A 25369-nucleotide genomic window follows, 5' to 3' on the forward strand; every position below is an offset into this window, starting at 1 on the left:
CTTCTTTGTACCGTGCTGGTACTGAGGATGTTGATCCGTAGAAAGAAGGCTGCAGAACATTGTGTTAGAGAAACAGGATTGTGTTAGAGAAGGGATGGTACATGTACATGCTGATGCTTGCTCTGTCAAATGTGTCACTTCCGCTGATCACAGTGCTTTGGTCAAGCCCGGTTGAAATTTTGGAACTCTGTCAATATTTGCAGTACTTAGATTAAAAGCTTAAAAAGTTATGTTATATTTGTCTGGAAAAGTACTGTAATAATTTCATATAGTTATTATATAGTATAACTGTACTCAAATAAAACTAGTGGTAAAGTTGCGTCTTAAGGTACATTGTACGAATTCAGGAGCAGAGAAGAGGTGGAAAAAAAAGATGATTGTGCCCTTATAAGTTTTGCAATTTCTTTGTGAAAATTTTCTGAAAAATATTCACGTGCGTGATTATGCAAATTTTCTGATGGGTTAGAATTTACAGATGAAAAAAAATTCAATAGGACATGTGATGATGAGATGATGATATCAGTGGGTTCTTTTTTTCCTCCTCTTTAGTATAGCGTCATCTAGAAATTAGTATGATTTGTTTTTGTCCCATTGCTAATATTCAAACATCTTATGTTTACTTTAATGTTCTCGATTATGATATATGATATTTGAACCTCGTTCTCTACTGGGTATTGGCGAGCAAAATCATTCATAGGCACTGCACGAAGCAAGAAAGCATAGGCTACTTTCGCTTGATATTTTGCAGTTTATTTTTCGAAAAAAAAGAAGTCACCTATGGATGATTTTGCTCACCAATGAAATAACCACTTAACTGTGGCAAACAAATTAGGAAAATTACCCGTGGTGACAGCAAGCACTTCTCGTTGCGGCCCAGGGCCCAGTCAAAGGGCCACCTCCTCTGTTTCCCCGCCGCGCCGTGCAGCACCGGCGGCGCGCCACGGAGCTCCGATCCCGCCGTGCCCACCGCCCAGCGCTTCTCACCAACCCGCGACCCCGCCGCTCTAGGGCTACTCATTTTGCGCCGTCCCCGACGCGCCAGCGCCACGGCCTCCACTGTGCCTGTGGGGGGCATGCCGCGGTGATGGCAACCGCCGGAGGCGGCGAGCCTGCTCCACCCGACCTGGTGGCGCGAGCGCGCGCTGAGCTCCGCTAGAGACAGCGCAGGAGCGAGGCCGGCCTCTCGCCGAAGGACAGGACAGACGGCGTTAACGGGCGGCCGAAATCGCTCGCGGCCATGTCGTCCCGTGCGCGGCTCTCCACAGTCGTCACCGCCGCCGCCGCCTCATCCTCCAGAGCTCCGAAACCGCGCGCTCCCGACCTTGCCCTGGCCGCCACGACGGAGCGCGTGCGGTCCGGGGCGTTCGGCCCAGAGGACGCACGCCACCTGCTCGACGAATTGCGGCGGCGAGGCACCCCCATTCCCGAGCGCGCGCTGAACGGATTCCTCGCCGCGCTCGCGCGCGCGCCGCCCTCCACCGCCTGCAGGGACGGGCCTGTGCTCGCCGTCACTTTCTTCAACGCCATGTCACGAGCTGCCGGCCCAAAGGTGCTGTCGCTCTCGTTCCACACCTACAGCATCCTCATGGACTGCTGCACCCGTGCGTGCCACCCGGGTCTAGCGCTGGCCTACTTCGGCCGGCTCCTCAGGACAGGGTTGGGCGTCAGTGTCATCACCTTCAGCAACCTCCTCAGGAGCCTCTGTGAAGCAAAGCGGACTGAAGACGCTTTGGACGTGCTGCTCCACAGGATGCCCGAGTTTGGCTGTGTGCCTAATGTTTTCTCCTACAACATACTTATGAAGAGCTTCTGCGACAGCAGAGAGAGTCGGAGGGCTCTTGAATTGCTCCGGAGGATGGCTGAGAAGGGAGCTGGCTGCTCACCCAACGTGGTCTCATACAGCACAGTCATCGATGGCTTCTTTAAGGAGGGTGAAGTTGATAAAGGATGCGATCTATTAAATGAAATGATGCAGCAGGGGATTTCACCTAATCTAGTGACTTATAACTCCAGTATTGATGCACTGTGTAAGGCAAGGGCAATGGACAAGGCAGAGGTGGTCCTCCGACAAATGATTCGTAAAGGTGTTCATCCAGATAACTGGTCATATACTAACTTGATGTTTGCATATTCTGCAAGTGGTGAGTGGAACGAGGTGGTCAGGATATTCAAAGAAATGACTAGTCGGGGTCTCCTACCAGAAATTGCTACGTGGAACTCGTTAATGGCTTCCCTTTGCAAACATGGAAAAATCAAGGAAGCTAGAGATGTTTTTGACTCGATTGCAACAAAGGGCCAGGAGCCTAATACTGTCTCATACCTAATTATGCTTGATGGGTACGCTACTGAAGGTTGCTTTGTTGATATGACAGACCTCTTCAATTTGATGCTAGGAGATGGTGTTGCACCTGACGTCCGTATTTTCAATGTACTGATCAAGGGATATGCTAAATGTGGAATGCTGGATCGGGCTATGATTATCTTCAGTGAAATGAGGCAGCAAGGAGCAAAACCTAATGTGGTAACCTATTTGACAGTAATAGCTGCACATTGCAGGATGGCTAAAATGGACGATGCTATGGAAATATTTAATGAAATGATTGATCAAGGAGTAGCACCCAGTATAGCTACTTACCAGTGCCTGATTCAGGGTTTTTGTACTCATGGTGGTTTGCTGAAAGCTAAGGAATTGGTTTTTGAAATGATGAGTAAAGGCATGCGTCCTGACATTGTGTTCTTAACTTCAATAATAAACAGCCTTTGCAAAGAGGGAAGGGTAGTGGACGCACAGGATATATTTGACATACTTGTAAGTATCGGTCTGCATCCTGATGTTTTTGCATATAGTTCGCTGATGGATGGATACTGCCTAGTTGGCAAGATGGAGAAAGCATTGAGAGTATTTGATGCTATGGTGTCAGCTGGCATTGAACCTAATGTTGCAGTGTATGGCACACTTGTTAATGGCTATTGTAAAATTGGAAGGATTGATGATGGGTTGAGTGTTTTCAGAGAAATGGTGCATAAGGGAATTAAGCCCTCAACTATTGCGTACAACATTGTACTGGATGGGTTATTCCGGGCTGGGAGAACAGTTTCTGCAAAGGAAAGATTCCATGAAATGATCGAGAGTGGGATCTCAGTGGACACTGGCACATACAACACCGTTCTTCATGGACTTTGCAAAAACAATTCCTTTGATGAAGCAATTGGGCTTTTCAAGAAATTACAAGCGATGAACGTAAAGATTGATATTATAACTATTAATATTATGATTGCTGTAATGTTCAAAACTAGGAGAACTGAAGGAGCTAAGGATCTGTTTGCTTCTATCCCTGCAAGTGGGCTGGTGCCTTGTGTCAAGACTTACCATTTAATGATGACGAATTTTATTAAAGAAGGGTTACTGGAAGAGGCAGATGATGTCTTTTCATCCATGGAGAATGCTGGCTATGATCCGGACTCTAGAATGCTGAATCATGTGGCCAGGTTGTTGCTAGAGAAACACGAAATAGTCAGGGCGGGAACTTACCTGTCCAAAATTGATGAGAGGAACTTCTCTCTTGAAGATTCAACAACAATGTTGTTGGTCGATCTCTTCACAAGCAGAGGGACATGTCAGGAACAGATAAAATATCTCCCAGAAAAGTATCATTTTCTTGCAGGAGCTGGTTCTAGTTGATTGTTAAATGTGAGCTCCAAAAATCCTCTTGTTGTTTGTCAGACAGGAAATAAACAGTCAATCAGTTGTGCTATTTTCTTAATTGGCATGATCGAGGTGTAATGCGCGGGTTGCATCTTAAGGAGAATTAGATAAAGATTTGTGATGGGAAGATAAGTGTTTTCCCACAACATGCATAAATGAATATTTTTTAGAATCTGTTCTAGAAAGCATTTGCCACAGATAGGCTATATATTTTATTGTTAAAAACAGTTGGTTCGCTTCATCTGCATACATTTTTTGTAGATTTCAGTGATCTGCTTGATATGCAATTATCCATTTACTTTTTCGCCGATGAACTTTTTAGTGCCCCTCACATAAGGTTTGTCTTTGGTAGCATATTCATTCAGCAGATCCAGCAATGTTGATCAGACTCCCCAATGCTATACAAGGAAGATGGAAGAAGCAATGGTGCTGTGCCGGCAAGGTGGCTGCAGTCAGTTCGTGGGGCTTGCTCTTGGCAAGTTCAACTCGCTGCTCATCACCTCTACCGACCTCTTCTCCGAGCTCACCCACAAAGGTACACACACCATCGCTGTCTCTGTTCTCGTGTGGCAACAGCCATGATAGTGTACATTGCTTCCCAAAGTAGGAACTGGTTTTTCATTGAGCACAGCCGTGCTGAAAAATTACAGCATTTTGGCCATATCTCTACTACATAAAAGGTGGGCCATTTCAACTAGCTTAGATTCAGTTACACCACAAGTTGCTCATGCTTGGCTGAGATACAAGCATTTGACTGTTGCTGCTTTAATTGCTAAGCTAGCTTGTTTTTTTTTCCTCCCACAGAATATGCTAGAAAATGGTACCATGTTCACACAATAAATATTTGTGATTTGATTATGGGGGCGGAATCCAGAATTTTGAAGAAAAGGCTGAATTTGTGGTTTACTTCAGGTATCATGTTAGCATGTATATGTGCTTGTGTACCTGATAGGATCAGGCGTATATGCCTGGGGATATTGCCGGCCATCCAGCCGTGCATATCTCTGATTGATTGGGAGGTTAGGCAAGGATATCCTCGGTTGGTTCTGCTTCTATAAATCTTCCCTAGGATCTCCTCGCCTATTTATATCTGTACTCTTCCTTCTCCTAAATCAATCTACTGTTGCAATCCTTGTTGCTTTCATATCAAAAGCACAATTGTGAAGATAAGACGGAATTTGATGTTGCCTTTCAGATGTCGAACCACTCACATCACAAACATGTTCTGTTTTATGGGGAAACACTGATATATAAAAGGCAACATCTGAAGTATGTGTCGATGCTGCTTTTCTTACTAAAGAAATGTTTTATGCTACTCTGTTTAGATTTGTTCATATGAGGAAATGACAACTAATCATTAACTTTGTTCCACCAGCAAAAGTAAGAAATCACAAATTTTTCATCCACCAGCACTTATGCTCTAGAATTGATTTAGCAGAATGAAAAATAGCAGACTAAAGTAATGGAGTATTTTACGACCTCAAAAGTGGTTGTATCTAGAAATTAGTATGATTTGTTTTTGTCCCATTGCTAATATTCAAACATCTTATGTTTACTTTAATGTTCTCGATTATAATATATGATATTTGAACCTCGATTATAATATATAAATTTTATTCTATGCATGTGACGGTGCATCTAACCTTAGTTATGATATACTTCCTCCGTTCAAAAATGTAGGTTGTTATAGTTTTTAATAAGTATATAGAGATACGACCTACAGTTTGGAGTGAGTATATAGAGATACGATAAGTATTATAATATGTAAACAACCGACTAAGAAGAGGTTTTGTTATGGTGATGTTTATCGTTTAAACTGACTCTTGAAAATTGCGAAGCCGTCTAGCCATGAACACCATATCCCTCACGTGCGTGGTTTGAGGAACCCAAGTGAGCTCTTCAACACTGCATACCCCACTCTCCCCCCGACTGACGCGCCTTTTTTTTCCCACTTCCGGCCCATCCAAGGAAGCGCGCGCCGCCTCCGATCCCCCGCGCCCCGGCGCGCCGATGGCGAGGGCCCACCTGCATACGCCGGCGCCGCTGGCGGCGGCGCAGCGCCGGCCGACGGTGGCGCTGCTGCTGGGCCTGGCGCTGGCCTTCTGCCTCGCCGTCCTCTCCATCCAGTCCTCCTTCTTCGCCGCCCCGGGTGCGCTCTTCCCTCCCTCCCCGTCCCCCTCTCTTCCGTCATTCCCCCAAACCCTAGCGAAGCTCCCTTCGCGCTGACGCGTTCGGCACCGCTCTCTCTTCCCGCAGGGGCCCCGGGCAGGAGGCTGGATCTGGATGCCGGCGACGTGCGCGACCTCGCGGGGTTCCAGTCCCGCGTCCAGCAGTGCGTGGTACGCCTCCCGCAATCGCTTCGTTGTTGCGCACAGACGGAGCCGCAATTGTTCTTCCTTTTTTGTGTGTTCCATTCATGCACATTTTTTTGAGCAAGTTTCATGCACATTTTGACTGCGAAGAAACCTGTTTGTTTCGCATTTATGCTGCTATAGCTGATATGCTGTTCTAATCGTGGTGATGGGGCACAATGGTCGTCCGCTGATGCTGTAGCTATAACACATACTAAGATTGGTTGCAAATTTTCTGCGATTCCTCAGCCATATGGTGATTGTATGTTTTCTTATGATAGGCAAAGAGCATATTCCTTGAGTATGGCTTTGGCTAATTGGTATTCACTTTTTGCAACTGTTGCTGCAAAGTCCATATAGATAAATCTGGTTGGCTTTGGTATCTCTGATAGACTTTTGTAGACTTTTGCGCTCTGTCTCAGAAATGAATAGTGGATTACTACCTTGATTAGAAACATCCCTGAGATTTGCTATTATGTTAATGTTGGTGTTTGTGTCTCCACATGAATATAAATGCAAAATTGTGACCCTGTGCAACCACTTTGAGCTCATTTTAAACCTTCTCAAAAAATAAAAGTCTTGCGACTATATGCAGTGCAAACCTTGTTTTCTTATTTTTCATCGTCTAGCTTGCTTAAGGCTTGTCTTTGTTTTAGGCAAGCAGGGGACTTGGCCTCACAGCAGATATCATTGATCACTGCAAGCTTGTCCTTAAGTTTCCTAAAGGGACCAACAGCACCTGGGTTAGTATTCCTCTGGCTGCTGTTCCTCACCCAGCATCATGTGTTAAAGATTCATTTGTGATAATATCTTGTTAACTTTTGCAGTATAATACCCAGTTCAAGATTTTTGAGCCTCTAGAATACAAATACGATGTCTGTGAAACTATCCTACTGTGGGAACAGGTTAGGACATTCTTCTTCACTAACACATTTGCTCACGTTACTATGTATGCTTGTGTTAAAACTTTAATACAAATATGATTGCAGTATCGCAACATGACGACTGTATTGACAAGGGAGTACTTGGATGTGAGACCCGATGGATGGTTGGATTATGCGGCTAAAAGGATTGCACAGCTGTAAGCTTCAGGTTTCTTGCATGTCTCTTTCTTTTAACGTGAAATCAATCTGCACACATGTCATAGTTATTTTGTTTTTCAAAATGTGCAGTGGTGCTGATAAATGCTACAATCGTACCCTCTGTGATGAACTCCTTAGTATCTTGCTGCCTGCTAAACCTCCTTTCCACCCACGCCAGTTTGCAACATGTGCAGTTGTTGGCAACTCAGGAGATCTCTTGAAAACAGAGTTTGGGCAAGAGATTGATGCGCATGATGCTGTGTTTCGGGATAATGAGGCACCTGTTAATAAGGTAACGCATTGGATTATTCTTCTAATCTGTCTAAACTGAGATTATGCAGACAAGATTGTTTTAGGTATGCTGGCCTCCTGATTCATACACTGTGCCAATCAGCATACCACTTTCTTGCTACCTGCGTGTTCTCCATGAGCTGTCTTGACAAATATTTTTTTCTTTAGTATCAATGAGGCATAACTATCATACTTATATTTTTTTTATGTTTCCATCTGCAGAAATATGCAAAACATGTTGGATTGAAAAGGGACTTTCGACTGGTTGTCAGGGGTGCTGCTCGAAATATGGCACCAATACTAAAGGGCTCCTGTAATGCTGTAATCCTGATTTCTTCCAATTTACTATTTGTCCCTTTTCCCAGATAGGATTTTAGTTTGCTACATTAAAATAAATAGGTAGCAAAAGTAAATAATAGCATTATTTTTTTAACCGCTGAAGCTTTGACAGATTACTGTACAGTACCCATCTCTCTGGTTAAAATTTTGTAGAGTCGTGTTGTTGTGCTTTGAGAACAAGCATTGACTGCAGACATATGTAATATACATCTGTGATAATGTATGCAAACTTAATAGCTTTTCCCCAAGTTCACTTTATGGTTCTGAAGTTAATATTGTCAAATAGAGTTTACATGGGTGGAAAAACATTTCTGCTATAGCATGTGAGGGCTCTTTTAAAACAAGGTGTGTGACTGTCTTGCTTTCTGTTGCAGCTGATGAGGCGCTTATTATTAAAAGTTTGACACACAAAGAAATCAATGCGGTGATAAAGGTAACGGATTTGCATACTGTTTCATTTGTGATATGAAACTATACCTAAGAACTCATGGAAAGTCATGCTCACTTATATTGAATGTGGGTTACTTGCAGGAACTTCCAAATCCTGTGTACCTTTTTCAAGGTATAGTCCTACGAAGAGGTGCTAAAGGAACTGGCATGAAATCCATAGAACTGGCCCTTTCCATGTGTGATATTATTGACATGTATGGTTTTACAGTTGATCCTGGCTACACAGAATGGTGAGTATTAGCATGGCTACAATAGCAAGTATTTCTAGGTTGACATGACACTTGGTATTATCTATCTGGACGTTCTTTTGTATAAATATATATTCTGCCAACTACATTATTATTTCAGGACACGATACTTCTCAGCCCCTAGGAAAGGGCACAATCCACTGCAAGGGCGGGCTTATTATCAACTTCTGGAATGCCTTGGGGTAAGCTTCAACCATGTTGTCATTGTGGTCTATTTTAAATTTATTCTGACTTAAATGATAATTACCTTATGTAGGTCATTCGGATCCATTCTCCCATGAGAGCACAAAGGGTTGAAGATTGGTCAGACATACCAAGCAAAGAAGAGATCAGAAGAGCACATGCTGCAGCCTTCCGTCTAAAAAAACATGAAACTGGCCAGCAAGCTGAGCTGGGGCCATTTAGCAATTGCAAGGTATGGGGAACAGTTGACCCTGACTACGGACCAGTATCAGGGACTTCAGATATGAGTGAGGCACGTAAGAATTCAAACTACAGCAAGTGGGAGTTGCTCCCACTTGAGAAGCTAAGAAGGGAGGCTCAGGAACATTATATCCAAATGGGCGGCGTGTCTCTGTACAAGATGGACGGGAACAAGTTAGACGATCTTGTCTGTGTGAGGCACCAGCGCTCATCAAGTTGAGATTGCGGCGCCTAAGCTTGACCGAAGATAGCGTTTTGACAATTGTAAGATTGGTTTCACGATGGTATTGAAAGGATGCTACACAACAAGAGCTGCATTGCCTGACGAATCTGCATATGTTGCTGTATTCACTTGTAAAATTAGATGAGGCATCAGATTCAGAGTGTGGTCATCTTACCCTGAACAGAAAATTCTTTTATTGGTTGGTTTGCTTGTTCTAGCCTTCTAGGAACAGCAGCTTAAGCTGGGGTTGATATGTTGATACTATAGGAGATGGTTCACTTTTTGACATAGCTGTACCTAGATGTCTTTTTGTCAATTCTGGGGGAGCTATTTTGCTGCCCATCCAGCAGTCTCTCAATTCCAAATCTGTGGTTTGGTTAACTGACTCCTTTTTTAGTGTAACTGACATTTATTCATTTCACACTCCTAGATGAGTTCAATTGCAGAATGAGTACTCTCGAAACATGCAACTGATTGAAGGGGCCATGTAACAATTGGCCTTTACTGTTATCTAGTAGACCAGATATAGTTGCAAATTTACAGCTTTTTTATTATCATGATTTCTTCAGAAGTCCTGAACTAATATTGCTTTTGGTCTTGTTCAATTTGAATAAAAAGACACAAATTTGGGTTTCAACAGGTCCATTGCAAATTTTGCAATGCAACTAAAGTCCATTTCAACGACTCCTTGCGCATAATAGTCCATTCAGCAAGGTTCGCATACCATAACGGTCCCTGCAACTTAATAAAGTTCACCTAACATAATAGCTAATACTAACAGGAGTTGTTCATACAAGCTCAACCTGAGCGATTGAACCGTCGAGTGATGATGTCATTCTGTAGGCTCTTGTAGTATTGTTGTTGTGGCCCGGACATGGCACTAATGTCCAAAGCCATAATTCTCTCTTCTTCTAGCATTATCTTCAAATCTAGCTCTTTGCTCTTCAAATCTAATTCTTTGCTCCTTGTTTCAAGACTTTTGGCCTCGTTAGCAGCCCTCAATTGTTCAAGCGCAACCCTCTCTTGTTCTAGTGCATATGCTCTCTCATTTTCCTTGCGCTCTTTCTCCACATCCGCCTCATTCTTCTCTGCGCACAGATTATCTATCGCCTCTAAGGACAAACTATCTCCACCTTGTAAATTTTCTAGGGACAAACTATCTCCACCTTGCTGTAAATTTTCTTTCTCCATATTCCTACCCATTGGCTGTATTGGCACCTCACATTCTTGAATTGCAGCCTCACTGTCCTCGAGAATACATGGAGCAGATGATCTCGGACTTGGACTGGGAGTTGTCTTCTGTTTTTTCTGAGACGAGTTCTGAGGTGCAACCGGAGATGACCTACCAATCCACTTCAGATGGGTTCTTAAGAGATTCCAGCAATGCAAAAATTGAAATGACTTGTTGTTCTGATCTTCGGACTTGAATAGAGCAAGTGCTTGCACAATCTGTAAAGTCAAAATGTCATATTAACCTTCCAGACTCCGTATAAAGTGACGACCAAATCGAAGAACACACAAACTAACCTCGTCTTGAGTTATCACCCCATTCTGGCTTGTACCCTCAATCCGGGCTAGACATCTCTCGAATTTGCTTACGCTATCTTGAATAATAGACCACCGGTGCATGATGGAATTTTGATTGCGATTTGATTCACAGTCCTTTTTTGAGTGGTAGTAGTCATAAATTCTCTGCCAGTACGTAGAGCGTTCACTGCCTTGGACCTGATCCACGCTGACATTCAGCCACGCCAACACCAGCATCTCGTCTTCCCTGTTACTGAAATTCTTTGTCCTTCGCTTGTTCCGACTCATGGAGCGAGTAGCCACTCCAATCGGCCAATGTTGCTCCTCAGGTGCGCTAACCATCAGCTCGCTGCCACCCCAATCTACTGAATTGTTTCCCTCGGGCGACAAGTCAACATCCTCGTCCATCGCTCCTATTGGCTCTGTCTCTGTCTCTGTCGGTACCTCACATTCTTGAGCTGCAGCCTCACCGTCCTCAAGAGCACATGGAGCAGATGAACTCGGACTCGAACTGGGAGCTGTCTTCTGTTTTTTCTGAGACGGTATATGAGATGATTTCTGAGATGACCTATCAATCCACTTCTGATGGGTTCTTAAGAGATTCCAGCAATGCAGAAACTGAAATGACCTATTGTTCTGATCTTCAGACTTGTACAGAGCAAGTGCTTGCATAATCTGCAAAGTCAAAAATAAATGTCATAAGTCTTCCAGACTCAATGCGAAGTGGCAACTCGTTTATGAAAAACATGAAGTGACAAACGAATCAACAACATAGAAACAAACCTCATCCTGAGTAATCACCCCATCCTGGTCCGCACCCTCGACCCGGCTCAGGCACCTCTCGAACTTGCCCACACTCTCCTGGATCGTAGACCAGCGGTGCGTGATGGAGTTCTGGTTGCGGTCCGACTCGAAGTCCCTGCCGGAGTGGTAGTAATCGTGGATCCTCTTCCAGTACGCGGCGCGCTCGCTGCCCTGCACCGGGTCCACGCTCACGTTCAGCCACGCCCGCACCAGCATCTCGTCCTCCCTGGTGCTGAAGTTCTTGGACCGTTTCTGGTTGGGTCTCACGGAGCGAGTGACCACTCCTCCGGCCGGCGAATGGTGCTCCTCGGGTGGGCTGGCCGTCAACTCCCCGCCGCCGCCGCCGCCGCAGTCCGCCGTACTGTTCCCCAAGGTGAAATCTTCCTCCATCGTCCCTATCGATTCGATAAACCGGCGCGATCAGATTTGTGTTCGAGCTACATATGCGCAATAAAAACAGGAACTTTGGTGTACGCAGGAGCTCGATCAACCAATTTCCACACAGGAACTCGATCAACCGGTTTCTACGGAGCTATTGCACGGGACGAATTTTGGGTCCGGCTGTTTTACCTTGGCCTGCTGTTGCGCGGGGAACCGCGGGCGGAGGTGCGGTGGGCGCCAGCAGCGCCGGTCAGGCAGACTGGCGGCGGCGGCGGCCTGGGGGCATCGTGCGGCGGCGGCGGCCCTGCGGGCAGGCGCGCCGGTTGGGCGGGCACGGGAGGGGGCCCTGGCGGCGGACGCCGTGTGGGCGGGAGGGCCGTCCGGCGAGTGGGGGGCGGTGGCGGGGGAGGAGCGATTTGGGGGTGGCGCGGGCGCGGGCGCGGGAGAGGGGAGATTTGGGAGGCGAAGGGCGCGTGAGATTGGGGATCGGGGGGAATGGCGAGATTTGGGAGTCGCAACAAAGATTGGCGAAATGGCGAGCAGCGAGGATTGGGATGGGAGGGGGAAGGGGGAGCGCGTCTTGGGGGGTTGGGCTTTCCGTTGAAGAGCTCTCTCTTTCTTTGCTCGCATGGAATCCCTAATTATAGCAATAGGGAGCCATACAGTGAAGCGGGGTTTGGGTTGGGTAGAATGCAAAGATGTACCAAAGGGTTTGGAAGACTCGACACAACATGGTATTCCTGTGTACAACTGGAATTACCTTCCTCGATCTTTTGCCTAAGATCAGGCGTAAAACCAGAATTAGTGCTTTCACCGGAAACGCAGATTAAACCAGTGACGGATCCAGCTTTTAGTCAAAACGAGGACTAAATCCAGCGTGCAGGGAAAGGGAGGAGACGAGGAGTTTGCAAGGGCGAGTTTGCAAGGGCTCGAGCAGCCAGCACACTAGGCGGCGGCGATGGCACTAGTTGGAGGCTCGGCGCATCAGGCGGTCACGAGACGGGGCGAGGACGAGTGGGATTGCCCTGGTCAGCGGACTGGACACAAATTTGATTTGATTTCATCACTCTTATCTAGCCTAACATAGCTGCATATCACTTTTTGTCTACCAAATTTAACCTTGTGACAGCGCAGCCGCAAAATCACTTTGTTTGCTAAATTTTGCCACAACTAAAGGACCTGTTCGGCTGGATTTATAAGCCGACTGAAAAGCTAAAACGGCTGATTTGTTGTAAGAGAAAAATACTGTTCGGTGACTAATAAACCAGCTGATAAGCTGAAGCGACCAGGCTAAAAATTGAACGTACTGTTCCCCGCATTAAATGTCATCCGGTGCATCGTCTCAATGCCATCGTTTGAAAACGATGGGAAGTTAACGAAAACACATACTTTAGTTTCGAAGTAATCTGGTGCATATCCAACCAAAATGGCATTTTTGTATGAATTAAAACAGAACATACTTTATTTGCGCAAATCACCATTTTCGTACTAACAAAAGTAGAACAGACTTTAAACCTCAGCATTTGTAAACTTCAAAGTACGGTTCTCAATAAACTTGCACCGTTTTCAACTGGTTGACCATTTTCACAAGAGATGCAGCCGCCTTCGCCATGCTCAGGTCTCTCTAGGGAAGCAACATGTTCATGTATATATATACGAACGAGAAAGTCGAAACATGCATGTATTTTGTACACCAAAAGCATCGGCCCAGCCGCGCAGACAGCACAAACAGAAACAAAACAGGAAATCGTGCTACAGTAACCGTATAGCAGCAGCAAACTTTGCTGTTCCAATCAGATTTATAGCTGACCCAAATACTATGAAAATGACATATCCGTTATTTATACCGGTAAACATCCGCCCTCTGAGGAAATTTTTTACAGGAGACGAAACGGAAGATCAAATCGGCTTTCCTAGGCCCCCCACACCACCCAAGTATCAAGCCACCCAATACATCAAATCATCATTCCGGTTTCACAGCAGTCGTTTATGCAATGGTCGTGAAGATGACAGTGTTGTGTTGTTGCACATTTCATCTCTGCCACCTGACAACCTGGAAATAAAAAAAAAGAAATAGCATCGTTTAGTTTGATCCAACCTAGTTTATAAGAAAAGATCTATGTGGTACCTTTCAAGATGAAGAATGGGCATGTGCAGGCCTTCTTTTGGAAACTCTTACATGTCCTAATTTGAACCAGAAGTCGTAACACAGGGGGTGGGGGTGTTGCTTGTACTTGTAGAAGTAGCAGTAGTACTAGTAGCAGAGATGCTGTCCGTAGCCCTTTCATTGCTCGACTCTGTAGGAGGAACTTCAGATGTGGATGCTGTTGGGCTATCACCTGTTCTGCCACTTCCTCTAGTTTCCAGACGCTCCATCATCCTTGACACAGAGGCAATTCCAGCATTAACTTCTCTTCTCACTTCAGAACCAAGATCCGCCACAGATGAGTTACGCGAAAATAGTCTCTCCTTCCACCCTCGAGTGCTCTTAGTAATAGATTCTTTGTACCTGGATTATACAAAAGTATAAACAGCTTTAGGATAAATTCCATTATGCTGGAAGGCTCAAGTCAAAAATATATTAAAAATAACAAAATATCCATACTTCATTGAGACAGCATTTAAGCGAGACTTCAGGGAGTCTGAGAAAGACTGAACATCCGATGGGCCAGCCCTATCTGGAGTTGACTGTCCAGTGGAGTGTCTCCTGTTACATCAGAAGCGCCTTAGATCACCGCAAAAACTAACATGAGAATGCAGTATCTGAATATAGATTGGAGTACCTGTTAAAAAACCTAGGACTCGATACAGGAGTGCTATTTCCAGAAGAAACGACAGCATCCTGTTCAGCATCATAGGTAAGCATCCCAGGGCTTTGGTTACCCGCTTCTCCAATGCGAATAGCTCGTGGAGATGACTCACTAGCTCTAGGGGTGACAGGATTTGAATCATTGTCCCCATCCACATGAGCAGAAGATGAAGAAATTGTGCCAGCAGAAGGTGAATTTGGATGTGCAGAGAAAACTAGGAACTGTGGACGACCATGAGAGCCAGATCGGCCCCTGTGCCCCTCCCTTCTTCCAAGATGGTGCGCCCTTCCCATTGCAGCGGCAGCAGCTAGATGCTGTAGTATACGCTCTTCAAGCTCAGCATCATTACCAACAACAGGTAACTGCACAAGTATATCTCACCAATCAGGAAAAACTTGAAGTGTAACACTTAACCGGAAAGCTAGAAGAAATGTATCTTGAAGTAGTTTCGTAACACATACATGCTGCAACTCAAAATCCCCAAGAGCAGGATGATGGAATATAGTTGTGTTTCGAGTTTGATTGGTTCTTATGTTCCTCTCGCGCTCTACTGCCTCAAGCAGCTCCTGACTGGGATATCAATAATGTTAAAATTAGCCAAGGAGTAACTAGCCTGAGAGGACTGAAATGGCAAGCATCATATTTGCGTAGCCAAGAATTAACTTGCCTGGTAGGATCCTTCATACTAATAGCTTGCCAACACATTGGGCACTGTGAACTTCTCTGACACCTACACAAAAATCCCATCAATCATTAGAGCCAAAAATATTTTGAACAGGGAACAAATGAGAAAGAGGTACAGGTTCTGCCAAGCATCCTGCATGTATGGCTAAAATTCTATGCCCTTGCACATGTAAAGATGTTTTTTACATAATGGAAGACACTGAATTCTAATTTACACTAACACGATAATACCATATGACTCTAGCAGCACTGACGGCACCAGATAGAAAAATGAGGGCACACCGACCGCAAATGATAATTATAGTTACATGGATTTTGATTGCAATATTGATAAAAAGCAATGTGAGAAGTGTTCATTAATCATATAATTGTATCCCTAATTTTCCTTAGTTGCAAGAGAGTACAGTTGATTACCAATTTTCCCAAGCCTAGGAAACTGCATTAGAAAGATGACAAACACTAAATTTAGGGAACGAAATTATCACATGCAGAACCGACCATATTATACAACTTGTCCAATGTTTGCATTCACAATCAGCTGTTACAGCCTAAACAAAGGTAATAGATGTGGTCAACCAAACCAGTTAATCATAGCATACAGTTGGAAAGGCACGTTCTTAAGATATGATTTCAAATGTTCTAAAATGTTGCCTTACTGAAAAAAACACTAACTAATTATGGTTCATGTGCACGGCGGAAATATATATACAAATTGTAACATGTAGGATACATATATTAGAGCTAGTACCATACCATTCCAGAATGCATTGGAGATGGAACTCATGCTTGCAGCTGGTCAACTAGGGGGGGAAAGGCAAGAACAAGAAAATGGTTAAACATGCTGTCTATATGCAAAATGTTACAACTAACGAAATAGCAACTTACTGCAGAAGGGTCACTCTCACAGAATGCCTCAAGGCAAATGCTACATGCATCATCGCATGCATCCTGAATGCCACCCTCTACAAAGGCTGCAGGTGATGTCAAACTCTCCATCTTAGCTTTCTCATCAGTTTCCGATGCCATTGCAAGGGAATCACAGCCCTGAATAAAATATCCAAAAAAAAGGAGTTCAGAGTCAACAATTTGATTGCTCATCATAGTTAGTGGCTGAGTTGAGATGAAAGACAAATATGTTCAGCTGTCCATCATGCTTTAGGAAACGAATAATATCATGATTCCCAACAGGATCAGTAAATTTGAGATATTCAATATATCTTATTACATCTTCTGCCAAACAGTATCCACTGACAAGACACTAATCACAATATGAAAAATGGAACACAGTACCAGGAAAATTACCAAACCTCCATGTGTTAAAATAAGGAGAATATTTCATTTTTCCATTTCAAAATAACAGGCTCTGCGTAATTACAAGAAAAAAACATCAACAGTTCAACACAGTCTTGACATATTTATGCAAGTATTGCTCTAAGAAGCCTTAGCAACCTCACAAAAATGCACACATTTTTCAGTGGACCAATCTAATCATTTGAGTAGCACAAGAAACAGAAGGATAAAGTTAATGGTACCCAGAAGCATTAAATTCAGGCAAGACATGAAAGATAACAGCCCACTAAAAGGGTGTTGTCAGCATAAGGACCCCAGAAAACTATCAGCTGCATGAAAAAAGTGTAATTTGAACGATCAAGGTGAAAACCAAAAGATAATTCAATGCCACTGATACTGACATATCCCCCACGCAAGTCTGTTGCATTTTTTTTACTAATCTACTATCACATCTTTGGACCTTCCCCCAAAATATAACAGATACATCTAACGTCCAAGAGATACATGCAATAAAACAGTAGCAAATACTGCATAGCAATGAATCTTGTTGAATCCAGACTCCATTGCAAAGCATGCCGAAAACACAAAACCACACTCGAATCCACACATACCACTTAAAGTGGACACTAAGACAGTAAAATCCGAGCAGTAACACTACCCACTTACAGCCACGGTTCACTCCATGTGGAGGCCCATCTTTGGAGCAGCAGTGGCTCAGTGCGCTAGCCGCTAGAACAGTCCCAGCTAAGTAGCCCCCCATTCCCCCACCTCGATCAAAAGTAAACCCCAATCCAACGACACAACACAACCCAGTTCGCTTCTCCAGCAAAGCAGACGTCAATCAGCTCAATTCGTCACAGGGCGTCCCACCCCCACTCAAATCACGATCTAAACCACGCCCAAACCAATCATCCCCCCGGGGGAAAAAAACGCAACCTACAAACCAGAAGAGAGACAAAAAAAAAAGCTACCCGTGCGGAGCCAATTCTCCGAAATCCCTCCGAATTCCGGCACCCAGAAACCCCAATTTCCCACCAAATGGAACGGAACCCCCCTCAGCTAACCCACCGCGACGAGCGCCCCCCGAATCGGCCCGGAATTCACCGGAACCAAACCCCCACCCGCGGTCCCCCGGAACCGAACCGCAGCCCGATTTGCAGCGGCCCCAACTCCACACGCCCCCGAACAGGCGCCCGCGTTACCAGACCGCGCGTCGGCGAGAGGAGGAGGCGGCGAGCGAGCGGAGGGGGATCTGGGCTTACCAGGCACCGCCGGGACGCCGGCGACTCTCCGCGCCCCCCGATCCGGCTCGGATTCGATGCGTGAAGCGTGGGGGAGCACGAAACCCTAGCCCCTCTGTCTCTCTCTCTCCCCTTCCCCCTCACCCTCACCCTCTCCCTCTCTCTCCTGTCCTCGCTGTGGTGAGGTCTCTGGACGGGGAAAGGAAAACGAAAAGGGACCGAGACGAGCGAGACGCGTGCCTCGTCTCCACTCGGCCCCCACCGCCCTCCCGGTGGGCCCCTCCTGCCCCTCCCGGTGGGCCCCACCGCCCCCTCCCTCCCTCCTGTCCACCACCTCACTCCTCCTCCGCTCCACCCCGCTGGCTCACGCGCTCCCGCACACCCAACCACACCGACTCGTGGGACACGCGCTCCACTAGGCCCACACGTCGGTGAGTTAGAAGCCGGTGGGCGGTACCCGGTCGGTGGTGGAGGAATAGTAGTTGGCACGGCGCGGTGCGGTGCGGGAGGGGTGGGTCCTGGCTGCTAGCCCGCTAGGACACGGCGGTGCGGCCTCCCAAGTACACGTTTTGACCGCCCCACCCGCCCGCCCCCACGTACCCGCGAGTGGGGCCCACCCTGCGGCCGTCCATGACCCACGTGTCTGCGGGTGGGGTATACGAGAGGGGAGGGTGGGATTGGTTCGATCGGTTGGGGTGGGAGCTCCGGTGGGGCCCGCGAGGCAGTGGGTGCGAGACTGCGGGTATGCCGTGTGCGCGTGGGGCGCGGCGTTCGAGGTGGGGGAGGAGGAGGGGGTGAAGGGTAACGGGACGGCACGTCGGCGTCGCGACCGGCCCCGGCCAGAGTCGTCGCGGATAATGCTAGGAAAATCATATCGGCGCGCGAGGGGATGACAGGTGGGGTCCGGAAGAAGGACGTTTCTGCCCCCCGATGTGGCGGCTTCGGCTCCGTGTGAACGAGGGGCAGTTCGGGCATTTGGGTTCACGATGTGAGGTTTAAGCTCGATCCTAGTAAAGCTAGTAGTCCAAATATCTTCATTTGTGGATAGAATTTGAGGGGATTGATGGATAATGGCTTGTTGTGCTAATGGTCGTGTCATGTGTGAGCTGGTCTTTGTCTTTGCCAGGCCCGACCATAATTGGACCAACATGATGTAATGCAAGTAGGTAATACGATCAATCATCAGGCAAAAAAAAATAAAAATCTGTGTTTGCATTCTTGTCAGAATTTCGCAGATAGAAGCGGCTACCAATTTTTTTATGGGATATATCTTTTTGTTTTCGAAGATTGATGTGATAATACGAAAATCTTTAATTGACTTTGTGTCTACTACTGGATTTCATTGGGCATTAGCCCATTTGAGCCGATTAAAGAAAACAATTTTTTTTTTGAACAAGGAAAGGGCAAACAAATTCCAAGTCCTTTTTCAGTGCTACTAGGGACGGCAACATGCTACTACTAGGCATGACTGGTGGTCGCATTCCAACATGCAAAAAAAAAAAAAACATGATACTACTTCAATCGCATGGTGGTCGAGCTCGGGGCTAGGCATGACCGGTGGAGTGGTGGTGCGTGCATGTGCGCAGTCGGTATAGATCGAGCAATTTTTTTTGTCGTTTCAAGTCTAAGGATTATTGTTATCGGACTAATGACTCTGCTAACTGACGGTTGTTAGCTCGTAGAGTTGGCTTTTGTTCATTTCGAACAAGGGGTAATTCAGGCATTTGGTCTCTAGCTATGAACCAAATGACATGATTTTGTTATCCAAATGCTAGTCGATAAAATTCGAGGGCCTAGTCTGAAGGCTTGTTCTGCGTGCGGTCGTGTACACGTGTGGTGTTTGTCTTTGCCAATCACGATGCAGATGCAATTTATGTAACACGATCAATTACCGTAAAGTAGACATGAGTTCGGACTGGTCTGGCCCGCGGGTCCAGTCAGAGCCCGATAGGTTTTGGTCCGTCCATGCTCGCTACCGAGCCAGGCGTGGTCAAGAAAAACCAAATCCGAAAAAAAATCAGATTAGCCCAAACCCGTTCAAACAAGTAATTTTATTTATTTTTCTATAAAAAAGAATGGACTACCCGAGCCCGGCCCGACAATGCCCATGTGATGGATGTGGGCATAAATTTTTTTTACCTGAAATGAACTGGGCTTCTTTTCGATCCAGCACGGCCCGCAAAATGCTTAAGTCTACCACGAAGAAGACTATGTTTGCATACATGTCACTTTTTTTTTTACTTTGATTGTGTCTATTTTCGCTTAGTTGTAAATAAAATAGGTGACGGTATTGTCATACTACACAAGTTGAGAGAAACAAAATTTGTGTAACCGTATCAGTTATATATTTTGGCTCAGTTCTAATGGCGGTCAAAGAAGGTATTTGCCATTGAATCAAACGCTTCTCTCCAGCTTCTGTCTCATTTCGTCATTTGTTCTTCGCCACCTCAAAGCTGTTAACACAAAACAGGATCGAAATTTGAATCTCCCTAAAAAAAACTTTCCTGAGTTTGAAGTGGTGCGGCCACTACGGTAATCCGTTGGGATGAGCTGGCCCTCCAGTCTCCTGTGGATTGCCACCGTGGCCCACCACCGCCCGCGGCCGGCCGGCCCTGATCCCCCCACCGTCCTCCGCCCGCCACTGGCTCAAGATCGACTCACCGTCTCACCCCCGCGCCTCGGCGCCTCCACCGCCGGCCTTCGTCGCCTCCCGCCCCGGAATCCACCCGCCTCCCTCCCCACCAGATTCCTCGCCTCCCCCTCCTCCCCTTACTTTAAAACCCCACGCGCGCACACGGCGACACCTCACTCCGCTCCGCTCGCCTCCACCGCGCCGCCGCAACAACCCAAACGCGACCGCCTCGGCCTCTCCCTTCTCCGGCGCCGCCATGCCGCCGCTCGCCGCGCGCGTGCACGCCCCGCTCCTCCTCGCCCCCGCCGTCCCCGCGGCCCGGCCCGCCGCGCTTCTCCGTGCCTCGAGCGGGCCCCGCGGCGGCGTCGGCACTGGCGTTGGCGTCAGGCAAGGCGCGCTAGCCTCGGAGAGGCCGCCGGCGGTGGCGGTGGCGGAGGAGGCGGGCGAGGATGCGGGAGGAGGGGAGGGAGAGGGTCCCTACGACACGATCGTGATCGGGTCGGGGATCGGCGGGCTGGTGGCGGCGACGCAGCTGGCGGCGAAGGGCGCGCGGGTGCTGGTCCTCGAGAAGTACCTCATCCCGGGGGGAAGCTCCGGGTACTACCGCCGCGACGGCTTCACCTTCGACGTCGGCTCCTCCGTCATGTTCGGCTTCTCCGACAAGGTGGGTGGGTTCTGCTCTCGGGAATTTGGTTGCGCAGTGTGCCGTGTGCGTGTTCCCGGGAGTTCGTGTTCGGGTGTGCTGAGGTGTTGTGATGCTGTGGAGGAGAACGGGCTGATTCGATGAGAAATTGTGATTTGTTTTTGTCTGGTTTACGGCGAATTGCGATAGGTAGTTTGCAGTTGCTCTGCTCTGGGGCTGTTCCGTGCCATCAGATAAACCTGATGAAGCTTAATGTCACTCTATCTAATTGAGAATGGTACAGCGGTAGGTGTAGTTGACACACGCGGCCTGCTGAGTGCTGACAGTGTCTGTGCTGCTCAAATGTGCATGGCTAGGTGTTGAGAAGTGTGCACTGCGTGATGCACGCTAGTGTGCAGTGTCAGGTCAGGGTCCGTAAATGTGTATGTTCATCTCATGACCAATTCAGCGAATTGCCACATGCTTCTGGCCAATGGGGGCAGACATGCATGCGTGTTCACTTTCAGATGTTCCTTGTTAAGCAACAGTGTTAGTGTTTGTTTTATCACATCCGGTATACCAACCATCACAACTTTTTAATGGAGGGCATGGCATATGTTGTCATCCAGGGTAACTTGAATTTGATCACACAAGCACTGGAAGCAGTTGGGCGTAAGATGGAAGTCCTACCTGACCCTTCTACGGTCCATTTCCACCTACCTGGGGATCTCTCTGTCCTTGTGCATAGAAAGTATGAAGACTTCATCAATGAACTGATCAGCAAATTCCCTCATGAGAAGGAAGGGATCCTTAAGTTCTACGGAATATGTTGGAAGGTACTGCCTCCAGCTTTGTATTCATATCTTGTCACTGTTGTGTTACAGTTGTGTTGTGCAATGTTACAAGTTATGACTGCTATCTCACAATCGCATTTCAACAGATCTTCAATTCATTAAATTCATTGGAGCTGAAGTCCCTAGAAGAGCCCCTTTATCTTTTCGGGCAATTTTTCCAGAAGCCTCTAGAATGCTTAACTCTAGGTATCCAAACTGCAGCCCTGTATTCAAATTGAAAATGTACTCTTTACACTCTACAGGGAAATTATATAGTGAATCAGCTAAAATTTATTTGGAGCAAATGTAATCTCAAATAAAATGAAAGAATTATTGGCTGTATGTTAGAAAAATAATCCGAATGGCACATCATATTCGCAAACAAAGTCACACTTTTATCTCTTTTCAGCTTATTATTTACCGCAGAATGCTGGGGATATCGCTCGCCAGTTCATAAAAGATCAGGAGCTACTCTCCTTCATAGATGCTGAGGTGTGAGATATTTGTGAGTTGACTCACTTTTCATGTTTTCCTCTTTAGCCATGTGATCTTCAGTCAATTATAGTTTAGTTGAAGACTTACGATAATTAATTGTTTCTGTAGTGTTTTATTGTGAGCACAGTCAATGCCTTGCAAACACCCATGATAAACGCAAGCATGGTAAGTTCAATATTAATTTTTAAGATCTTCGTCTCAATTTGTTTGAAGTTCCTGTCATCTCAATGTCAATATAACAGGTCTTGTGCGATAGGCACTTTGGGGGGATTAATTATCCAGTTGGTGGTGTTGGTGGTATTGCGACATCCCTGGCAGATGGCCTTGTTGAAAAGGGCAGTGAAATCCGTTACAAGGCGAATGTAACCAACGTTCTTCTTGAAAATGGGAAAGCTGTGAGTCATCTTTACCGACTTAAAGAATAAAGACCTGTACTTATGTTGAGCTTTGTATCTTAGCTGAGCACTTCTCTACTGCAGGTTGGTGTGAGGTTATCAAATGGGAAGGAATTCTTTGCTAAAACGGTGATATCAAATGCCACAAGATGGGACACTTTTGGTAATTCTGCACATATAAGTTAAATTGGAACTTCCAAGCAGGGAAAACTAGCTCTTTCAGTTTCACCTGTTGCAGTGTTTAATTCCCTTTTCTTGAATGTACAGGAAAGCTGTTGAAAGACAAAGAGCTTCCAGAAGAGGAGAAAAACTTCCAAAAGAATTATGTTAAGGCGCCATCCTTCCTGTCAATTCATATGGGTGTCAAAGCCTCAGTCTTGCCTGCTGGCACTGACTGCCATCATTTTGTACTTGAGGTATGCAGCTAAGAGTTTTGGACATTAGTGGCATCCTTTTTTTTTTGCATCAACGGTGTGTGTCTGTATCAATTGGATGTTTAATTGGCAGGATGATTGGAATAATTTGGAGAAGCCTTATGGAAGCATATTTCTTAGTATCCCCACAGTTCTTGATCCATCATTAGCTCCTGAAGGACATCATATACTTCATATATTTACTACCGCAGGCATAGAAGATTGGGAGGTAAGGACAGTGTTATAGCTGAAATGCAAATTCCATCAACATTGAGAAACCATGTATGCTACGGTTGTTTGTTTTCATTCTTGGCAGGGTCTTTCGAGGAAGGAATATGAAGAGAAAAAAGAGGTAGTGGCCAATGAGATTATCAGAAGGCTTGAAAAGAAGTTGTTTCCTGGTCTTCAAGATTCAATAGTCCTCAAAGAGGTATCGTCTTGCCTTCCATGTTGTGATTCTATTGACATATGTTGAAACTGTTTGATTTTGATCAATTCTTGTATAAACTTTGAAGTATTTCCTAGCAACTTTAAGTATCTGATGGCGAACAGAAGATTAGCATATACGTGAATATGTATATGATTATGGATCACAGCAGTCCATCTAGTGTAGTCATTTTTTTAGACTTAGCTCACAACAATAGTCCAATGTTTCTAGTATGTGGAGATGTTTCTACTTTCTAGGTTGGCACATAATCATAATCACTATGATAACACCCTGTGGATAGTAACGACCACTGACAAAAATATCTTGAACAAACTCTTTCAAATGACCCATACTTAGTAATTATAGTATGGTCTCCAGACCTTCCATTGATGGCAATTGTTAAAGCGAGTTTGGGTTCCGAGTTCAAAAATATTGAGCTCCATGCATCACAAGTATGGAAATATATAATACAGCAGACATTTTCATGGACTTGTGGCGCTTACTTTTGATACTATGTAGTAAAATTTAATGGAATTGTTTTGACCGATACTACCTGCAACTCTTCTAATGCAAAACATGTTTTGTTTCACCAGGTAGGCTCACCAAAAACTCACCGAAGATTTCTTGCTCGAAATGATGGTACATATGGACCGATGCCACGGGGTAAACCAAAGGGCTTACTGGCAATGCCTTTTAACACTACAGTAAGTTTAAGAATTCATCTTCCTTTGGGTGACTCTGACTCGGTGTACTGGATGACCTCACCATGCTATAAGATTTCTTGAACTGAAATTGGAGTTCTCAATTTACAGTCAATAGATGGCCTTTACTGTGTTGGCGACAGCTGTTTTCCTGGGCAAGGTGTCATTGCTGTAGCATTCTCAGGGATCATGTGTGCTCACCGAGTTGCAGCAGATGTTGGTAAGTTCAGTTTCTACTGTGCCTGTCCTTGAGCAGGGATAGTTTAATGTTTTAGTAAAACAGGATTTGCCACATGTTTGATGCTAGGTGTTAGCGAGAGCACTTGATGAACAAAACTTTTAGGATGGGCTGTAACTCATGATTTCTTTTTACTGCTTTGGCCCTTCTTCCAGGACTAGAGCAAAAATCTCCAGTTCTAGATGCTGGTCTTCTTGGGCTACTCAGATGGTTGAGAACACTTGCATAGTACAGTTTCAGGCAAAAATTGAAGCACCTTGGGCTATTCATGAGCAAAAATTTTGATGGTTGAGAACACTTGCATAGAACAATTTCTTCTTCTTCAGAAGGCTGATTTTTCACAAATGTTAGGATTCTGCATGATCTGGAGCTGCTGTCTGTCTTATCTATGCCATCCGTCTTGCTTAGAATTGGGACTTATTCATCTCAGCGGTCATCTACTGAAACTCCCAAAAGAAGAATGGGAATACGAATAGGTGTACAGATTTCAGATTCTAAATCTGGGGGGTTAGGATCAATTGTAGCATTCATATCAGCATCTAAGCCTGTAACCTTTACACACTGGAGTGATCAGATGCATTATCAACTGTGTACTTCAAAGCTCCACACTAAGGAGAGCTCTACATCTTGTTGCAATATACATCATACGGATGTGTCGCCTGCGACTTTCAAAGTTCACTTTTGTGATACCTTTGAACATTCTGAAGAGATAGAAGCTCCAAATGGCCACTAGGCCCCCTACTCCCACAGTTCTGGCCGACAG

General features: G+C 45.7%; 5 protein-coding genes across 13 annotated transcripts; 2 read left to right on the plus strand and 3 right to left on the minus strand.

Annotated features, from left to right (window-relative positions):
- Positions 1-38: 38 nt before the first annotated feature.
- On the minus strand, positions 39-1090 carry LOC105915052. Its single transcript, XM_012848508.2, has 2 exons — positions 842-1090; positions 39-187 (listed from the first exon to the last, which is right to left on the minus strand). Exons 1-2 carry the CDS (start codon positions 1073-1075, stop codon positions 65-67), a joined length of 357 nt encoding a protein of 118 aa, XP_012703962.1. The 5' UTR covers positions 1076-1090; the 3' UTR covers positions 39-64.
- LOC101777959 (sialyltransferase-like protein 5) lies at positions 901-9561 on the plus strand. 8 transcript variants are annotated; one of them, XM_004979463.3, is made up of 13 exons: positions 3550-3691; positions 4059-4241; positions 5675-5855; positions 5963-6045; positions 6714-6800; positions 6885-6962; positions 7047-7138; positions 7230-7431; positions 7653-7743; positions 8144-8202; positions 8301-8449; positions 8568-8649; positions 8724-9561. In XM_004979463.3, the coding sequence occupies exons 2-13, from the start codon at positions 4083-4085 to the stop codon at positions 9108-9110; spliced, it is 1650 nt and encodes a 549-aa protein (XP_004979520.1). In that variant the 5' UTR covers positions 3550-3691; positions 4059-4082; the 3' UTR covers positions 9111-9561. The 8 variants fall into 8 exon arrangements, 6 of the variants coding, with proteins under 6 accessions (XP_004979520.1, XP_004979522.1, XP_022685206.1 ...); XM_004979465.3 differs by lacking the exons at positions 5675-5855; positions 5963-6045; XM_022829471.1 differs by lacking the exons at positions 5675-5855; positions 5963-6045 and having other exon boundaries at positions 6722-6800.
- Positions 9562-9710: 149 nt separating this feature from the next.
- Positions 9711-12460, minus strand: LOC101779296. Its single transcript, XM_004979467.3, has 4 exons — positions 12015-12460; positions 11424-11839; positions 10641-11315; positions 9711-10562 (listed from the first exon to the last, which is right to left on the minus strand). The coding sequence occupies exons 2-4, from the start codon at positions 11832-11834 to the stop codon at positions 9912-9914; spliced, it is 1737 nt and encodes a 578-aa protein (XP_004979524.1). The 5' UTR covers positions 11835-11839; positions 12015-12460; the 3' UTR covers positions 9711-9911.
- Positions 12461-13452: 992 nt separating this feature from the next.
- LOC101779691 (E3 ubiquitin-protein ligase RHF2A) lies at positions 13453-18029 on the minus strand. Of its 2 annotated transcripts, none has more exons than XR_002678974.1 (9): positions 17872-18029; positions 16205-16363; positions 16073-16119; positions 15303-15365; positions 15097-15205; positions 14609-14997; positions 14431-14532; positions 13954-14334; positions 13453-13878 (listed from the first exon to the last, which is right to left on the minus strand). XR_002678974.1 is itself a non-coding variant. In XM_004979470.3 (9 exons), exons 2-8 carry the CDS (start codon positions 16343-16345, stop codon positions 14010-14012), a joined length of 1176 nt encoding a protein of 391 aa, XP_004979527.2. In that variant the 5' UTR covers positions 16346-16363; positions 17872-18029; the 3' UTR covers positions 13453-13878; positions 14005-14009. The 2 variants fall into 2 exon arrangements, 1 of the variants encoding a protein (XP_004979527.2); XM_004979470.3 differs by having other exon boundaries at positions 14005-14334.
- A 2455-nt stretch (positions 18030-20484) lies between these two features.
- Positions 20485-25284, plus strand: LOC101781301 (prolycopene isomerase, chloroplastic). Its single transcript, XM_004979473.4, has 13 exons — positions 20485-21146; positions 21734-21940; positions 22045-22144; positions 22347-22429; positions 22541-22597; positions 22675-22827; positions 22912-22990; positions 23095-23243; positions 23335-23469; positions 23557-23670; positions 24261-24371; positions 24480-24588; positions 24762-25284. The coding sequence occupies exons 1-13, from the start codon at positions 20739-20741 to the stop codon at positions 24833-24835; spliced, it is 1779 nt and encodes a 592-aa protein (XP_004979530.1). The 5' UTR covers positions 20485-20738; the 3' UTR covers positions 24836-25284.
- The last annotated feature ends 85 nt before the right edge of the window (positions 25285-25369 follow it).

This window comes from Setaria italica, chromosome VIII, assembly GCF_000263155.2.
Source record: "Setaria italica strain Yugu1 chromosome VIII, Setaria_italica_v2.0, whole genome shotgun sequence".
Classification (NCBI taxonomy): Eukaryota; Viridiplantae; Streptophyta; class Magnoliopsida; order Poales; family Poaceae; genus Setaria; species Setaria italica.

Bases quoted from the DNA above. Each gene is read 5' to 3' on its own strand.
- LOC105915052 (XM_012848508.2), bottom strand. From the start codon at position 1,075: ATGCCCCCCACAGGCACAGTGGAGGCCGTGGCGCTGGCGCGTCGGGGA. The intron at 188-841 runs GTAATTTTCCTA...AAATATTGACAG, and splicing joins AGTGCTTGCTGTCACCACGG to AGTTCCAAAATTTCAACCGG.
- LOC101781301 (XM_004979473.4), top strand. From the start codon at position 20,739: ATGCCGCCGCTCGCCGCGCGCGTGCACGCCCCGCTCCTCCTCGCCCCC. The intron at 22,145-22,346 runs GTATCCAAACTG...ATCTCTTTTCAG, and splicing joins TCTAGAATGCTTAACTCTAG to CTTATTATTTACCGCAGAAT. The intron at 24,372-24,479 runs GTAAGTTTAAGA...CTCAATTTACAG, and splicing joins CAATGCCTTTTAACACTACA to TCAATAGATGGCCTTTACTG.
- LOC101777959 (XM_004979463.3), top strand. From the start codon at position 4,083: ATGTTGATCAGACTCCCCAATGCTATACAAGGAAGATGGAAGAAGCAA. The intron at 7,432-7,652 runs GTAACGCATTGG...TTCCATCTGCAG, and splicing joins ATGAGGCACCTGTTAATAAG to AAATATGCAAAACATGTTGG. The intron at 8,450-8,567 runs GTGAGTATTAGC...TTATTATTTCAG, and splicing joins GATCCTGGCTACACAGAATG to GACACGATACTTCTCAGCCC.
- LOC101779296 (XM_004979467.3), bottom strand. From the start codon at position 11,834: ATGGAGGAAGATTTCACCTTGGGGAACAGTACGGCGGACTGCGGCGGC. The intron at 11,316-11,423 runs GTTTGTTTCTAT...TTGACTTTGCAG, and splicing joins GGGTGATTACTCAGGATGAG to ATTATGCAAGCACTTGCTCT. The intron at 10,563-10,640 runs GTTAGTTTGTGT...TTGACTTTACAG, and splicing joins GGGTGATAACTCAAGACGAG to ATTGTGCAAGCACTTGCTCT.
- LOC101779691 (XM_004979470.3), bottom strand. From the start codon at position 16,345: ATGGCATCGGAAACTGATGAGAAAGCTAAGATGGAGAGTTTGACATCA. The intron at 14,998-15,096 runs GTATGTGTTACG...ATACTTGTGCAG, and splicing joins GGGATTTTGAGTTGCAGCAT to TTACCTGTTGTTGGTAATGA. The intron at 14,335-14,430 runs GTATGGATATTT...TGTATAATCCAG, and splicing joins TTAAATGCTGTCTCAATGAA to GTACAAAGAATCTATTACTA.